Here is a 17,732-nt window from a genome sequence, read left to right as displayed (position 1 = left end):
CCACTTGAAAGAGAATAGAGTCCCTGCTCTTCAGAGCTTTCTCTGCCACAGGAATCCTTGCTCACAAGGAGGATGCCCAAGATACTTTTTTTTAAGAGGAGGAGGAACCAACACCTCTTGAGAGCAGAAATGGTTTTAGTTTTTCTATGTCCAGATCTTGACACAGCGATTGGCACACAGTAGGCATTTAATAAATGCTTGTTGATTTGACAATTATCTTTTTTTTTTTTAATTTTTCAGTGAGGCAATTGGGGTTAAGTGACTTGCCCAGGGTCACACAGCTAGTAAGTGTTAAGTGTCTGAGGCCAGATTTGAACTCAGGTACTCCTGACTCCAGGGCCGGTGCTCTATCCACTGCGCCACCTATCTGCCCCTGACAATTATCTTGTATACATGTGTACATGTGTCTTCATGTTGTCGCCCCGCCGCCCCAGGAGTGTAAAACCCTTGAGAATAGGGACTGTTTCATTTTTGTCTTTCTATATTTAAGTCCTGGCATACAATGGGAGCTTAATAAGTGCTTGCTGGCTGATTTGATGACCATACTTAGGGAGCAGTGGGTGACAACCTCACTCACCCTTGTGAGCATGAAGAGGAGTGGGCCAGATGATCTTCTAGGTATGTGAAGCTGACGATGTGCCAGGCATTGTGCTAAGTGCTAGGGTTACAAAGAAAGGCAAAAGGCAGTCCTGCCCTCAGGGAGCTCACCATCCAATGGGAAAGACAACAAGCACGGAGCTATTACAGGGGGAATGGGAGGTGACCTCACAGGGCAGGCATTGGGCCTGACTGGGAAAGGCTGCTCAGAGAAGGTGGGATGGACCTGTTTTTCTTGTTTGTCCATTGTTACTGAAGAGGACTATGACAGATGTCATGGCTTGCAGGGAACTGGATTGAAGTGAGAAAGGGCTGTGCAAAGTCACCAACCTCACTCTCTCCTCCAGAGTCATCTGGATCCAGTGGCAAGATAAACATCTGGATGAGGGGAGATGGTTAAGGCAACTGGGGTTAAGTGACTTGCCCGAGGTCACACAGCCAGTAAGTGTCCGAGGTGAGATTTGAACTCAGATCCTCCCAACTTCAGGGCCAGTGCTCTATCCACTGTGCCACCCAGCTGTCCTTAGGAAGGATACCGACATGCTGAAAAGCATCCACAAGAGGGTGTCCGTGATGACAAAGGACCTCTGATCCATGAAGACTGGCTGAAGGGAATGGGGATGCTTAGCTTGAAGAAGAGAATGATTATAATAATGATGATGAGAACAACATGATAGCTAGGGTTTGTATAGCACTTTAAGGTTTGCAAAGTATTTTACATATGTTATGTCATTTGATCCCCACAACAACCATGGGAAGTAAGTAGGTGCCTTTATCATTACCCTCACTTTACAGATAAAGAAACCAAGAAAGACAGAGGTGAAGGTATTTACCTGGGGTTGCACAGCTAGGAAGTGTCTGAGTCTGGATTTGAACTCAGGTCTTCCTGACCCCTGATCCAGCGGGAAAAGGGGAGAAGAGGTATTAGCTAACTTGAGTATCTGAAGTGCTGGTTTATGGGAAAGAAATTAGCCTTGTTTAGTCCTGATGATGTAATTAATGAGGACCAATAAATGGCTCCCTTGGGAGGTCCCAGCCCCCCTCGTTGGGATCCTGGTTTGCTTGACAGTTGAAGCAAATGGCCTCTTAGGTCCCTACCAACATGGAGATTCTGTGAGTCTGAGGATGTGTCAGAATTGAGCAAGATTACAAGTGTGGCTAACTGGTAGATGACGGCCACCACTAACAAACAAGTTATGGAAAAGAATCAAGCTCTCTTCTGAGCTGACGGCACTGAGCCTTGGCAAGGCTAGCATTGGGCCATGCCTAGACACCTCGATGTCTCACTTTTCTCATAGGCTAGAAAGGAGGAGAGGCAAGGAGGCAGTAGGGTAACGTGGAAAAGTCTTCTGTGCCAAGAGCCAGGAGGCCACCATTGGAGGCCTAGTTACAGCCCATCTTAGCCATGTGGCCCTGGCCAAGTGATTGTCTATCTGTAAAATGAAGCGGCTGACAAAGCCAACTTCTGAGGTTGCTTCCAGTGCTGAGACTTTAAGCTGGCCTAACCCCCAGACTCCTCAGAGAAGCCACTAGGGAGGAAACAGACACAGAGAGGGCATATTTCAGTAGGACAGACACAATAACCGTGTCCATCCTTTGGAACCAGCCTGGATCTTTGGACGAGGAAAGGCCTGAAGATGCGCAGGGAAGCAGAGCGCGTGTTTCCGATGATGCCTTCTTTTTTAAGCCTCCCACCTCCCCACCCCAGCCTCACCCAACCATCTGTTCAAGAGCTGTTTCCCCAAGGACACTCATTGTTTATTTACAAAGACACCAGGGAAGCAAGACATTAAGGCTTCTTTGCCAGCACAGAATGAGCTGGATTTCATTTCCTGGCCCAGGCGGCTGCCTGACACCTGCCCCGATTAGAACACATGCTTGCTCTTTTTCACAGGGATGTTCAGGCCAGGGAACGAAAGGGGCCCTTCCGGCAGCCTTGGCCACTCAGTCAGTCACAGATAGATTTTCTGTTGCTCATGCTAGTCAGCACTAAAGGTCATGGTTCCCAAGATTCCAATCAGAAGGACAGAGATGCTCTTTTCTTAACCCTTTTGCAACAAGTCAGTGTTGTAAAACAGAACAAACCCTGGTATGGGAGCCAAGAGCTGAGAGCTTTGACTTGCGGCTACTTAAACTCACTGTGTGATCTTGGGTATATCACTTCCCCTGCCTGGGCATGGCTTTCTTCATCTACAAAACAAGGGGAGTGCAGGCCATGAAGCAGAGATCCCTCCTTGCATCTAGGGCCTGCTTCGTCTTGGGTTCCCAGTGCCTAGCTCAGTGCCTGACAGGTAGCATGTGCTTCATGCACACTTGTACAGGTAGTTCAGGGATAGTCTTGGGGCACACACTTCTAAGCTGTGTCGTGACCTTGAGCAAGTCACTTCATCTCTGCCTGTTTCCTCATCAATAAAACGAGGATCATACTAGCACCTTCCTCCTAGTGGTGTTTTGAGAATCAGATGAAACCATGTAGCTAAAGCACTTTGTAAAGGGATCTATAAATGGAGGCTGTTATTCTTAGTAGGGCTGACTGATTTCAGCTGTGACACTCCATGGTCTAAGTTTTATGGGCCTACAAGCTGATAGTCCGTGGATCATGGGACACTCAAGCTAAGAGGGACCTCAGAGAGCGTCTAGTTCAGTCTTGTCCCAGGGTTCTGCCCAAAGACATGATGATGATGAATGGTAGATGCAGTCTTGGCCTCCAGAGCCTCTGCTCCTTCCCCTGAACCACCCTGCCTCCCACCCAGGAATCCCCAGGGACCAAGATGAAGATCTTTAGTTGCCAGGCAGCTAGAGACCTCAGAATGCATATGCCGCCTCCCTGGCTTGGCTTCTTGCCAGGCGACTGAGCCTCAGGGTGGGCTGGAGGTGTCAGGCCCATACTACCCAGTGGCACTTCCAAGAGAAAGCATGTGCTCTATAAATCTATAAATATGGCGCCCAACAGCTGGTAACAGACACAGAAGAATCCCAGCTCCCAATGAGGATCCTTAAGGAGAAACCTCACAGCCCTTTGGAACCAAAAGCATGTGGGAGAGAAGCAGCTTTTATTCCCATTCCCTTTTTGGCTGAACGTCCCCAGAACTGTTCTAGGCAGCTCTTTGCAAAGCCAGCACTTGGGTCATTATATCAAGCCTTCCCAGGGGAACAGCTACAGAAAATGCCTGCTGATGGAGACTGGCAGGGGAAGAGGGTAATGCATCTGTGGATAGGCAGGCAGGCAGCCAGCAATGGAAGAAGGGAGCAGGGAGAAGTCTGAGCTGGAGCCCTGGGGAACAAAATGGAGCTGCAAGACAACTTTCAGCCTTAACAACAGAACAGGCAATGGAATGGAAACCACCTCCTTGACTGGTTCATTCTGGCTATCCACAGACAGGGCAAAGGTCACAGAGTAAATGAAGTTCTTTGCACAATGACCACACATTTGAACACCCAACCATTCCTGGCTGTGTTTTGGCTAAACAGGAAGTCAATGGGGACCAGATGACCAAGCTCCACTGCCCCATACTAAGCTGAAGTGTTAAAAGAGAAATGGGTTTCCTCACTGGAATGAGGCAGTGGGACAGCAGAAGGAAAGGGGATTTTCCATTTCTTTTCTTCCTTCTAGTGTCTGGTTTGTTTGTTTTGGGTTTTTTTTCAAATGAACTATAGAGGTCTTATACTATTTCACCAACCTTGAGAAAGAGTATAAGTGGATTCCTTATTCATTCTTCACTTATCTTTCTCTATCTCTTGGATGAAGAGAGCTGAAAAAGAAAACTGGCAAGAACTAGCTCATCACAGATCTCTCTGCTCCTCATATGATGATGTAGCCTATCAAGAAAGAAGGGACTTAATCCCCAAAGGTGTTACAAACCAGAAGGAAAGGAATGTTCTTAGAGCAAAGAATGTCTGTCAGAGCTGAGAGGGGAGGTGGCCTTCAGGACACTAAATGTCAGACGTGGGAGGGCCCTGGGGACACAGAAGGTCAGAGCTGGAAGGGCCCTTAGGACACAGAAGGTCAGATCTGGGAAGGTCCCCAGAATCCAGAAGGTCAAAGAAAAAGACGTTTGAACAAAGAATGCCAAAGTTGGGACACTGAGAAAACCAAGGAGCAGATAAGGGCTCATCCAAGGTCACAAAGTAAGTCAGTGACAGATGCAGGACCACACCAAGATTTCCCTGTCTTCCTTCCATTCCACCTTGTTTTCATCTTAAGGGCCATTCTTTTGACAGGAGGCCTGTGTCAGGGCCCACCTGAAGATAGCTTAGCCTGTGTGATAGTCATTTCTCAGGGTTCAATGGGATGGGAGTGCCCAAGGAGGAGGAGAGAGCTATGGGTATCATGAGGGAAAAGTCACGTCTACACTTCTCCTAAAATGTGCCTTGGCTGCTGAAAGTCTGAGTCAGGCTGAGCCTCACCATAGCAGTCAGGATTTGCATCCCCCTATTTAGGCTGTAAATCATCTACCCCCCCCCCCCCCACAACAGGGCAAGCAGCAAAGTCACTGACTTATTTATAGTGTACTTATTGTGGTTGCTGAGAATAAATCAGAAAGGGCCTCCGGCACTCCCTCCCCAGCCCCAAAGCCATCACCTCCCCCTGCCCCCCCCTGCCCATATGAACAGCTCAGCAATTCCATTTCCAAATGGTGCATCTGAGAGGGCCATAATTCCGTTTTATGGGCAGGCTGCTGAATGAAAGGAAAAGGCATTCCCTCCTCTGAGAATTTCCTGGGCAGGATGGCCTGATGGTTTGAAATATATCTGACAGCAACAGATTCGCAGCACAATCATCAGCTCAGGGAGAAAAGCAAACTGAGTGTCACGGCTGCTCGGCAGGGAGGGAGGCGACCTGGTTTAATCCAGCCTTCTGCCCGAGTTTTCTTCAGGTTCTGAAAGAGTAGCACGACATGGCCCAGCGTAAGCCAGCCGACTCTCCAGGGACAGAGGCCCAGCATTAAGGAGGGGGCCTCTTGTTCCACAATTTCTCTGTGGCCTTGTTAGGAATCTCAAAGCACCTTTAGGAGCTGAGCACCAGAATCAAACTGCTAGCTTCCCATCACTCAGTGGGTGAGTTTCTTCATCTGTGAAATGGGAAGATCAGCAGCTGTCAGCATAGGGTGGCAAAACTAGACAGAAGTCATCTGGGATAGAGATTGGACTCATACAATACCACCACTGGGAAAAACCTCAGCATGCAAAATGCTGGAACTGAGAGAGAGGGGCTTTAAGACAAGGAATGTCAGAGCTGGGAGGGCCCATAGAACACAGAATGTCAGAGCTGGGAGAGCCCTTAGAACTTAGAATGTCAGGGCTGGGGGCAACTAGGTGGTGTAGTGGATAAAGCACCGACCTTGGATTCAGGAGGACCTGATTTCAAATCCATCCTCAAACACTTGACACTTGTTAGCTGTGTGAACCTGGGCAAGTCACTTAACCCTCAATGCCCTGCCAAAAAAAAAAGAATGTCAGGGCTTAGGGGAGGGTACCGTTAAATCACAGAATATTAGACCTGGGATGGAGTCCCAAAGAACAAGAAGTCAAACTTCTTCATTTTCTGAGGAAACCAGGCCCAGAGAAGGGTGTGTGTGTGTGTGTGTGTGTGTGTGTGTGTGTGTGTGTGTGTGTGTGTGTGTGTTTTCCCTAACCAAGGCTATTCTATTCAGAAGCAGGGGAGGTTGGTCAGTCTATAGAATTGCCTCTTTCCACTCCAACACTCCAATTTCCAATTCCTCCAACCTCCCCTCCCCACCCCAAAGTCAAAGGCACATTAGCAGGAGTGGCTTCTTCGGAAGGATGTGTGTGAGTGGGAACAGCTGCCTGGTATGACTGCACCATGCATGTGCCTAATTTTTCAGAAGGTCCCAGAGGCCTGGGGCACTGACACTCTGCTGGGGGTGGGGGGGGGGGTGCTGGGTCTTCCTAGTTTATGAGTTACTGGAACCCAAGGGCCCAAGGCACAGAGAGGCCCCACGTATTTGTCTCGGTCTCTTAAGGATGCAGTCCCAACTGCATGGCAGGTTTCTTGTTGGGAGACAGGAAGTGAATATATAAATACAGAAGATCAAGTAGAGTAAATCAGAGCTATTTGGAGAGCAGATGAAACGCTAAGCCTGCGGATGGGAAACCTTCATTCCAGTCCCAGCTCTGCTGCCTCGATGTGTGACCTTGGACAATACCGACTACAAACAAGATCGCTTCCCTCTTCCAAAGAGGGTTGCTCAGATCAAATCAGGAAATGAAGGTGGAAAGGGCTTTATAAACTGTATCAATGTGGGAGTTTTACTTTCATTATATATTTACAACAGGGGTTCTTAACCTCTTTTGTGAAATGGCCCTCTTATGGCAGGCTTTATGATAAAGCTTATAGACCTCTTTTTTCAGAATAATATTTTTAAATGCGTAAGATAAAATGCATAAGGTTACAAAGGAAACCAAGTACAATGAAATCTAGTTCTCAAAATATAAAAACAAACAACGGATCCAAGTTCATGAACTGGGCCCAGGCTAAGAACCCATGCTTTAGAGATTGTAGAAAATTCTTCATCCCCACAGATGAATGATGGCTTGCTTACCTGGTGTGATCATCTAGATGTGCTTAAAAATCCTCAAACAAGTGTGAAGGGGGGCAATTAAGATAGATTTTGTAATGGAGTCCCTCAGACTACCAACATAACTAGCCTAGCAAGGTTAAAAAAGAAAGGTAAAGAGATAAGAGTGTTCAAAGGCCTGGAAGCAATGTTCACACAGGCAAGGATAAGAAGGGAAAAGGGAGGCAGAAAAGGGGCTGAAGCAATCAACATCTGCTTGCACCACCTTGGCTTCTGTTGAAGCAGGAAAGGACCTGGGAGTTCATTGTGTGGTTTGATGCAGAAATTAGCAATTCTAGACTGAGGGCTGGAAGAGGCCCTAGAGAGCACCTAGAAGGGCCTGGGGCAAAGCTCTAGTTCTGCCTCTCTCTTGTGACAAGAGCCCACCGCCCTGGGCTTTGGCCTCCTTAGGGACAAAGCGAGGGGGTTGGACCAGATTCTAGCCCCAGCCCCTCTCTGAACCCCCTCCCTCTCCAAAGAAAGGCCCCAAGGCCCCAGGTGACACAGATGACAAACTGCAGAGATGAGATTTGAAGGAATTGCATCTGATTCCCAAACCAGGGCTTGCTGCCCACCAAGTGGCCAGCTAACTTCTTCTGCCTGACTAACTGCAAACTCCCCCTTCAACAGCTCTGCTGGTAGGAAGTGTGGAGAACTGCAGTGTTAGGAGGGGTCTCAGAGACCACAGAATCAGGAAGGAATGAAAGCATCCCTCCATATCCGCAAGCACATAAGCACTGATGCTGTGTTTCTCAACTGCATAGGCTCCTGCTAGCAGGCCGGTCTCATTTCACCAGCCTCTGGAAGGTCCGAGGACTTTTAGAGGAAAAGATCTAACAAAATATGCAGGCCAAGCCTGGATGGTTCAGACCCCTAGCCACTCCCCTGTCAAGGGGAGAAAACAGCGTTGGGGGATACCAAGTGGGCTCAGGGGCAGGTGGAGTGAAGTCCTCCCTCTGGCCTGGTCATTCTGCATGGTTGGATGCCTCAGCACGCCTGCGCACAAAGCTTTGTCCTTGCCCAGCGACTGGGGCACTGACTCATTAACATTCTTGAAGCTCGGCTGCCTCTGCCTCTCCTTGCTTTCCCTCCCCTATGGGCCTCTGGCCAGCGCCAGGCAGCTCCATCACACTCAACCTGTAGTCAAGACCCCCTACCCCCAGTCTCCTGTAGGAAGGGAAAGGAGGTTCCAGGCCTCTGGGCAGAATGCAGAGATTTCACAGCCCCTTGGGGAAGGGAATATAGCCTAGAGTCGGCTGGAGCTGGGAGTCACAGAGATCGACAATCTAGTCCTGGTTCTGCCAATGACTGGATGGGTGACCTTGGGCAAACACGTTTACCCGAGGTGCCTCTTCACCTGCACAACAGGGATATTATGACCTGGCTAGGCATTTACCCAAGGGGGTCAGGGACCAAAAGAAAAGCTGGGCAGACACCACAATATTTATCATAGTGCTTGTGGTGGGAGCAAAAAACTAGAAACAAGCTAAATGGCCATGAGTTGGGGAATGGCTAAACAAAGTGCAGCACATGGATGCGATGGAACATTCTGGGGCTGCAAGAATATGATGAATACAGAGAAGCATGACCAGCCACAAATGGATACAGAGCGAAGTCAACAGAGACAAGAAAACAACCTACATGGTGCCTACAAGAAGTTATGTGGGAATACCCAACCACCTCAAAACACCCCAAGCTGAATGTGGCAAAATGACAAAGAACACACTTGGCCCCAAAGAAGAGACAGGAGGAGACACTTCCCTCCCACTCCTTGGCAGAGGTGGGGCTTCACAAAGCAAACACGGCAGATTATTTTCGATGTGGTGGTCAGTTTTGTTGATGCTTTTTTCCCTTCTTCCTCTTAAGAAAAAACAAAATCTTTCTTTACTAGGGGTGGCTCTCTGGGAGGGAGGAGGGGGAGGAACACAGGGAGCCAGCAGACAAAGTGAAAACAAAGGACGTCTATGACGTCACTGTATCCCATTCCCAGTGACCCTACTGCGGCATCCATCCCGCTGCAGAATTCCTCTAGAGAGAGCTTTGCAATCTCTTAACTACCGGCAAGTGGCCTACAGGAAATGCCTGATTGGGGAGGGAGGTGACAGCTGACAGATGGCTAGCCAGCAGGCCACACTGGTACCCAAGAAAAGGAAAGGACTGAGAGGTAGGAGCTTCTCAGGGAAACCTTCCCCGATGAGTCAGAGTTTAGCGTTCTGTTTCCTCGGATCACCTTGAATTTATTTATTAACAAGTCTGATAAGTGAGCACTGGTGGAGCACTCAGTGCATGCTCTCTAATTAGAGCCTCACAACCAGGGGAAGGAGGTGAGCTTATCCTCTCCATTTTAGAGCTGAGGAAACAGTCTAATGACTTGCTCAGGGTCACACAGCCAATGGGTGGGGCTGACACATTCCTCTTTCTGCCTGGAGGTCAGCAGCTCTCTCTACTACGAATAGCCACTCACTACTTATCTTTATATATGTTGCATCTGCCAGGTAAACTGTGAGCTCTGTAAGGGCAGGATGGTTTGTCTTTCTGTTTATGCCTCTTGTGCCTAGGCTGGGGCCTTGCACAGAGCTGGTGCTTCCTAACTGCTGGCTGAAAGGAAGCAATGGCTGATAAAGGCAGATGGCAGACTTGATCAAGTCGGCTGATGACACAGAATGGGACAGAAAAGCTGGCAGACTGGATGACAGAATCTTAAAAAGCTCTTAGGCTAAGAGGTGAAGAAGAATGCATTTACCCCATTAAATGTCAAGCCTTACACTTGAGCTCAAACAACTGACTTCACTGATACAAGATGGGGGTGAGTCAGAGGCTTACAAAAGACCTGGGGTTTTGGGTGGACCGCACTCAGTCTCAGCTGGCAGCGGGATGTGACGGCCTCTAGGTGATCTCCCACTGCAGGAAGAGAAGCCTGGCTTCCAGGAAGAAGCAAGAGAGATTCGTTGTCCTTTACCCTGGCCTGACTACCTGTTCATTTCAGGAAGGGCAGTGATAAGCGGGACAACATGGTGAGAAGGGGGACCACGATGGTGATGGGTCACATGATGATCAGGTGACTATTTAGTCTGAAGAAGAGGGAAGTGGGGGACAGGGATGGGATGAGGGCTGTCTAAAAGTGGCCCGGCCTGCCTTGGGAGGGAGCTGCCCCTCAGCTAAGGCTGGATGACCAGGTATGTTGTAGAGAGAGCACTGTACAGCTGTGGGCTAGACTGAACAATCGATGAGATCCCCTCCAACTTGGAAATTCAGGGATTCTGTGAATAGAGCCGAAGGCTTCCAGGATGTAGGGGAGGTCCTCCTTGGAAGTCACAGACACTGTGCTCTGCAACCACAGAAGGAGAGCCAGCACCAGTGACATCAGAGACCCAAGAAGATATCAAGCACTGAGTCAGTCTCACCTTCCCTACTCAGCCCTACAGCCCCGCAGAGCTCCCAGAGACCATAAGCTGCCTCCATGGAGGGCCGGCAAAGAGGATGGACAGAGGGGATGGGGCCCCAAATCATCCCATCCAATGTCTGGTGGAAAGAACTGGGGACGCCTGACCCTGAATGAGAGACAATGGATAGGGAAGAAAGAGTTTTTTAATTATTACAAACATCCTCCCCAGACTCTTGGTCCCGGAAGACACTCATCTTCAAATATATGGGGAACCCTTATAATGCACAAAGGGCAGGTGTGTGGGGGGGTGGCCACAAGGGCAGAACTAGGCCCTGGGGGGGGGGGGGCAAAGTCACAAGGACGCTTGTTCAAATAAAAGTGTCCCAAAGTGAGGCGCTCTTACCTGAAAGTCCCTGCCAGTGCTGGCATCCCCCTTCTGTATTCTGACCTAGAATACAGGGCTGTAGAATGTATGAACACAAATCAAGATGGGAGGACAAGTAAATGCCCTACCGAGGGCAGCAGCACTTGGGCAACAGCTGGCCTGGATGATAAGGCCCCTTCCAAGATCTGGGGTTCTGGGAGTCTAAGATGGAACTTTTTTTTTTTTTGCGGGGCAATGAGGGTTTGACTTGCCCAGAGTCACACAGCTAGTAAGTGACAAGTGTCTAAGGCTGGATTTGAACTCAGTTCCTCCTGAATCCAGGGCCAGTACTCTATTCGCTGCACCACCTAAGTGACTTGACAGGGTCACACAGCTAGTAAGTATCAGTGCCTGAGGCTGGATTTGAACTCAGGTCCTCTTGAATCCAGGGCTGGTGCTTTATCCAGTGCACCATCTAGCTGCCCCCTAAGCTGGAACTTTTAAAAAGAAATGTGGACCCTGATGGAACAGTCAAGGCAGTAACAGTTCAGACACAATGACCCCTGCCTTGGGGCTCCTTAACGTGGGGCATTAATAGACAGATTTCATACCCTGGATGGGAGGAAACATTCCTTTTTTACACTTCCACCACCATCACCATCAGCTTTGTACTCCAGTGGTCAAAGCTACTTCTTGGGTCTGTTCCATCACGAACCTTGGCAGTATTTTATCATCCACAGCAGGTGACCTGAAGTTTAAGAGGCATCAAGGCAGCCCCCTAGAGAATAATAAGTTTTGTTCCTTCATTTGACACCGAGTGCCTGGAGCAAAGGTGTGGAGGTAGGAAAGCCTGGGCCCTGCTTTAGGGAAGACTTGATTGTCTCTCTGAGTTGAAGCATTAGGTGCCAGATGGGAGCCAAGGGTGGATAAGTACAGAATAGGAAAGCATGGGGGATACCAGAGCCCTGAGGGGCTTTTTTGAACAGAGCAAGAATGAGGCCAGAGGTCCATTAGGAAGACTTGACTCTGGCAGCCTTAGCAGAAGTGACTGCAGGAGAAAAGACAGGATAGAGAGTGACCAGTTAGGAAGGTGAACCAACAGTCCAAGCAAGAGAGGGCAGGATCCGGGGGAATCCAACAGACTGTGTCCTACAGCAGGGGTCCTTATTCATCTGTTTCTTTGTTTATCAGTTGTTTGGCTCAGGTGGCAGTCTGGTGAAACCCATGGACCCCCTTTCAGAGAATGTTCTTAAATGCATAAAACAAAGGAAACCAAGTATATTGTTATGTAGTTATACCAAGTACATGGAGCCCTCAGCTCGAGTCACCCACCTAACACCCAGCTCTCTACTCAAAACCCTTGGATGGCTCTATTATCTATTGATTAGCTTCCTATATAAGGCCTGTCATATTCCAAGTTGAACGTCCATTTACAGGATCATAGGGCCTAATGGTGGAAGAGACCTTAGAGATCACTACTGAGTTGAATGCGGATAAAATGAGACTCAAAGAGGGGAAAGGATTTGTCAGAGATCAGATCGTAGCAGAGCTGGGACTCAAACCTGGGTCTTCTCTGCTCCATATTCTGGAACACAGTCCCATGCTGCCTTGCCTGCCTTTTCTCCCATCACTCCTCCCCCCATCGCCCTCTCTACACTCCCATCGAACTGTACTCCCTGGGGCTTACCAAATGTCTTGAGCTAGAGGAGCTGGAGAATTCAACCCTCTCACTTCGGAGACAAGAAAAATGAGGCCCTGAGGGGCAAAGAGACTTGCTGCAAGTCCCACAGAACCCAAGTACCACCCATTCCCTGAATCCATCCATCCTGTCTCTTCCTACTTTAATGCATTGGGGTTAGGACACAGACTCTCACAATTGGAATACCTTCTCCCCATGTCTGTTTAGTTCGAAATCCTCTCCATCCCTCGCGTACTGGAGAAAATGCCCAGCTGTGGGGAAAGGAAGCAAATGCGGTGCGCTGTTCTTACCCGCTCTTTTTGTGGAGGTCCTGAAATGAATATCTGATTTCCTTGGAGAGCAATGGACACCACAGAGAGTCCCCGAGACCTTAGATCAGAGCAATGGCAGAGCTGGAAGGAAGCGCAGAACAGAACGTTCTCCGGGAAGCTCCCTCAGATCCCCAAGCCATCAGTGACCTCTTCTTCCTCTGAACCCTGACAAGCCCAGCCACTTCACTGCTGCCCTTAGATCCCATTCGGGGCCACAGTAGTGATATTCCTCTACACGTCTCTTATTTTCTCTGCTAGACAATGAGCTCCCAGCACCAAGCGAAAGGCTAAAAGCTCTCCAACGTCCTCTCTAGCTCTGACCTTCTGTTTCAGTTTTAAGGTCCCATCTTGATTTGATATTCGATGAATATAAAAACAGAACACAGACTATCATGTAAAAATGCAATAAAAGGGGTTTAGAATGTTACATTAGTTCAAAGGATGTGCATGTGGCTCTCCGAGGAAATCAGACATTCATTTGGGGGCTTCCAGAATGAGAGCCAAATAAACAGTAATGCCTCAGTGACAGGAATCAGTCCATTAACTCTCCCTAGTATTGCCTCCAGGCATTAACTTCCCAATCTCCAAGACTCCAGCCTTATTATGGGTTGTTTGTCTCATAATGCACAAGTTGAGCCCACCCGCCTGCACTGTGCTAAGCTCCATCGAACCCTAAAATGATTTCCCTCAAGTGGGGAAGTGCCAGCCAGGCTGGTCCATCAATGTCAATGTCAGATGGGCCACTGTCACATGTCAGAGGAGAATGGAGGATTGGTGGCAGCTCCCTTTCCCCACAGGCACCCACAACAGTCAGGTTTAGTGCCAAGCAGGGGACTTATGCTGGTCCTCCCCTGCCACCTGCTGGCCAGAGCTGGCAATTGTCTGAGAGGAAACAGTCAAAGGGGAGACTTAGGGAAGCGGTAGCACCAGTCTTCTTCATGTATTTGAAAGGACGGTCCATTGACAAAAGGTTAGATATCCTTATTTGGTCGCAAACAATGGGTAGACTTGGGCTCAGTGTCAGAAAGACCACCCTGACCATCAGTTATCCCAAAGTATTCCTGTCAGGATCCCTTGGAGGTATTCAAGGGGAGGCTAGGGGACCAACTGGTCTCACCTTGACCACACTCTTGGAGGGGGAGGTAGGGAAGGGCAAATGATTTTGGACAAGCTGAATCCGGGTCTCAGTTTCTCCCTTTTGGAATTCTACAAACTCACAAAATATTTACAAAGGGTCTACTATGTGCAAAGCCCTGCACTCTGGGGAGTCCCTGTCTTCCACTGGGGTTGTGATGGACAATTAAGAGGCTGCACTAGATCCCCAAGGGCCTTCCAACTCCAATAAGCTATGTTTTTATGATATCCCAGGCTCTGAGATCTCTTTCTTACTCTGACACTTAGATGTGTGTGCTACACATATACATCTATGTATAAACATACACTCAAGATACAATGTGAAAGTACATGAGGTTACAATGTTGTCAGTGCAGATGAGAAAGGTGATGTCACACTGGAAGACATCATGGAAGAAGTGGCCCCTGAACCAGATTTTCTCTTTCTTGGGGCACCTATCCTGTTTTCCCAGGTAGAATGCCCCACCCCCGCCAAATCCCTGGTTTCAGGGAACTTTCTAATTCGCTCTTTATATCCTCATCTGGTAAACAGTGATCCTTCCACGAGTATTGATGAGGAGGTGGGAAATCATTCTTTTTTTTTTCTTTTTGGGCGGGGCAATGGGGGTTAAGTGACTTGCCCAGGGTCACATAGCTAGTAAGTGTCAAGTGTCTGAGGCTGGATTTGAACTCATGTACTCATGAATCCAGGGCTGGTGCTTTATCCACTGTGCCACCTAGGGCGCCCCCCCCCCCCCCAGGAAATCACATTCTTGATGGCAGACGAAGAGAGGAGGTAAGAAGCAAGCTCTTCCAAGGCAAACAAGGCCATTTGAGAGTCTGCCGTTTCAGCCACATCAGACCTGAAGCCTAGATCCCACCCGCCAGATTCTCTGGAATGCCCAAGATTACAGGGATTTCACTGCCTCTGGGGGCAGCTCATGCCATGGCTCCAGTGCTAAGAACGTACTTGCTTCCAGCCAACAGCACTCTGCCTCTCTCTCTTCTCCCCATTCTGCTCCAAGCAAAGAACTCTCCTCCCCCTGTCCCAAGACAGTCATCAGTGATCATGTCTGTCTTATATTTTTCTAAATATCCCCGATTCCTTCAACCCAAATCTGACTAGACAGGAGGCGGGTTGCAGAAGAGAAATCCCACTGGAAAACACAAGGCATGAACAGGGCCATTCTCCCCTCCATCACAGACCTTCCTCTGCTCCTTCCTCATGACGTGTTTGTCATCATCCCTCCAATAGGCATCCTCCAGCTCCTGCTGCCGCTTGGCATCAGCTGCTGCTTTGGCCTCGGCCTTCCTTGCTCGGGCAGCGGCCGACTTGGTGTTCTCGCCCTGGAACTTCTTGGGCATCCCTCAGCATGGACTTCAGGAAAAGAAGAACAAAGGTCAGGCATCCCCCTCAACTCACACAGACCGACTAACACCCGGCATAGAGACCCACAGCACAGCTCAAGGATGAAGATGTAGCACCCCTGTTTTCAGCCAAGGGCGGGGTTGGCTCAGGGGCCTTCTGTGGAACCCCTCGGCATGGACAGCTTGCGCTTTGAGGACCCTTCCAACAGCTGCAATACAGTAAGCCAGTAAATGTGTAGGGAAGGCTTCCTGGGGAGGGGGTGCAGGGGGGTTCAGCTAGCTCCCAGGAATGACTCCAGAAACAGCAAGAGCCCTGCCTCCTAGAGGCCCAAAGGTCTTAAAGAGCTTCTTTCCAACCCACCTGAGTTGACTTAAAAATTGCTTTGTGTGTGGGTGAAATGAAGCCTATTAAAGGCCAAACTGGCAATCTATTAGTCAGCCTTTCTCCACCTGGCTCCTGATCACAGCTGCCAGATTCCTGGCGAGGAACTGGCCAACCATCCTGTTCCCACAGCTTTTCAAACAGACCTCACATTTTGGGTATAGTTTTGCCATTTAAAATAAAAATCAAATATGTTAAAACTCCAATCATCCTTGACCCCCCCTTGACTAGAAACCTGACACTTTCAGATAACTGAAGCTTTACCCAGGTAAGTATTATTTTGAAAAATTTCAATTCTTCTGGATGAAAATCACTAAGCAATTGATCACTCCTCCCCCTCTTCTTTAGCAGTATAAAGAGCAGAATCCAATGTGCTGATGATTTAGGGTCACCATTATACATATCAGGAGTAAAAAGGAAAGAACTCTGAATTGGGGAGGTCAGGATTCTAAAGTCCTGGCTCTTAGTATCACGGGACAATGTGTTGTGGAAGGGAGCTTAGAGATTATTCAGGTCAGCCTCCTCATTTTGCAAAGGAAATTGAGATGTCCATGTATATTCTTTATTCAGGATCAAAAAAGGATGAAAAGAAACCAAGCCTTAGCAAGGAAAGGGCAAGATACGGCTGGAGGCCACTCAGATGCACTTCTCCCCACTTTTCACACCATGGCCAAGGTCTTTCATTGTTGAATTTCCTTTCCTATGGCTACTGGGGCAACTTGAGGTAAGCATGTGCAATTTATCAAACAGCCAGTTGCAAAATAATTGTGAGTAATGGACCTTTATAACTGACAGACATGGAAATATTTACAAGGTCTACTGACTTGGGCAAGGACACTAAGTGTGTCCCTCTACCCTGGAAAGCAGCAGTGCCAACAACATCCATATGGCACGTGAATTGCAGTTCAAAAAATACCAATTGTAAGGTCAGAGGCGGGCTTATTGTATGGAAGTGGTGTTATTATTGTAGTCCTGCTAACCAGATCCCCAGACTTCTCCTTGGGGCTCCTAGGGAAGAAGTCCTGAGGGACCCTGGGCCAATCAGCTCTAAGAATGACCCCGAGGACTCCTGGGGGAGCCCCAGCTGAGGTGGAGCTGGTTTCCAGCTGCCTACAGCCACCAAGACAGAACAAAACAGGTCCAGGACTCTCCAGGGAAAGCCACATTCCAGCAGTTTCGGGACAGGCTGAAGAACCACAGGCCTTCCTTCCTCTGGTCTGGGAAGGTGTCTGTCTCCTTGTCCCCAGGGAGTTAGTCACTGACAAGACTGTCATTCTTGTCTTCTAGCTGGTAGCCTAAGAGCCATAATCTCCCACATGGAACCTGGTTCTCTCTTAACTCAATCTCTTTCAAGTGTCCAGATATTGCTGTGCACCAGGTATGACAGAAGCCCTTTGCTCCGAGGGAAAGACTTCAATCATACTCTTGTTGGCTTAAAAGGTTTACTCAAGGCGAGATGCTATATTGCATTTTCACGACAATATTAAGCACCTACTGTAAGGAAGATGGCATTGTGCTTCACAACCAGGATATAAAGATGTTTCAAGATCTTATATAATCAAATGGTGGATGGGAAGAAAAGGAAAAGGAATAACTGAGTCAAAGGAGAATCAGCTATACAAAAGGGAGTGGGCTAAGCCAAGTGAGCAGAGATGAGCTCTGAGGTTACTGAATGTTCCTTCCACAGGAGAGGGGGCATGTATTTATCTGGAGGTGCAAATATTTCTGCATCAAATGCCCTCTGCTGGACTAAGCTCTCAAAGGCAGGAGACAGCATTCACTGAATTCAGCAAACACTAGCATGTGTCCTACATGCAAGGTAATGGGGATACAGACAGAAGACCAAAAGCCTTTGCCCACAGGGAGCTGCTGAGCTCCGGACATCTCCTGCAGCCTGCACCCCTTGCTTTGCACACAGCTTCAGCCTGTATTTGCT

General features: G+C 48.7%; 1 protein-coding gene across 3 annotated transcripts in view; it reads right to left on the bottom strand.

Annotated features, from left to right (window-relative positions):
- Positions 1–17,732, bottom strand: part of CCDC124 (coiled-coil domain containing 124) — a 45,385-nt gene that overhangs the window by 8,085 nt on the left and 19,568 nt on the right. For 2 of the 3 annotated variants that reach the window (XM_043972358.1, XM_043972364.1), the window contains exons 2-3: positions 15,253–15,424; positions 12,914–13,015 (exon numbers count right to left, since the gene is read on the bottom strand). In XM_043972358.1, the coding sequence (XP_043828293.1) occupies positions 12,914–13,015; positions 15,253–15,411 (261 nt within the window). In that variant the 5' untranslated portion in view covers positions 15,412–15,424. The remainder of the gene's footprint in view (positions 1–12,913; positions 13,016–15,252; positions 15,425–17,732) is intronic. The other variant, XM_043972368.1, reaches the window with a different exon arrangement.

Source organism: Dromiciops gliroides, chromosome 1 (genome assembly GCF_019393635.1).
Source record: "Dromiciops gliroides isolate mDroGli1 chromosome 1, mDroGli1.pri, whole genome shotgun sequence".
Taxonomy (NCBI): Eukaryota; Metazoa; Chordata; class Mammalia; order Microbiotheria; family Microbiotheriidae; genus Dromiciops; species Dromiciops gliroides.
This window is presented reverse-complemented; position numbering and strand designations above follow the sequence as displayed.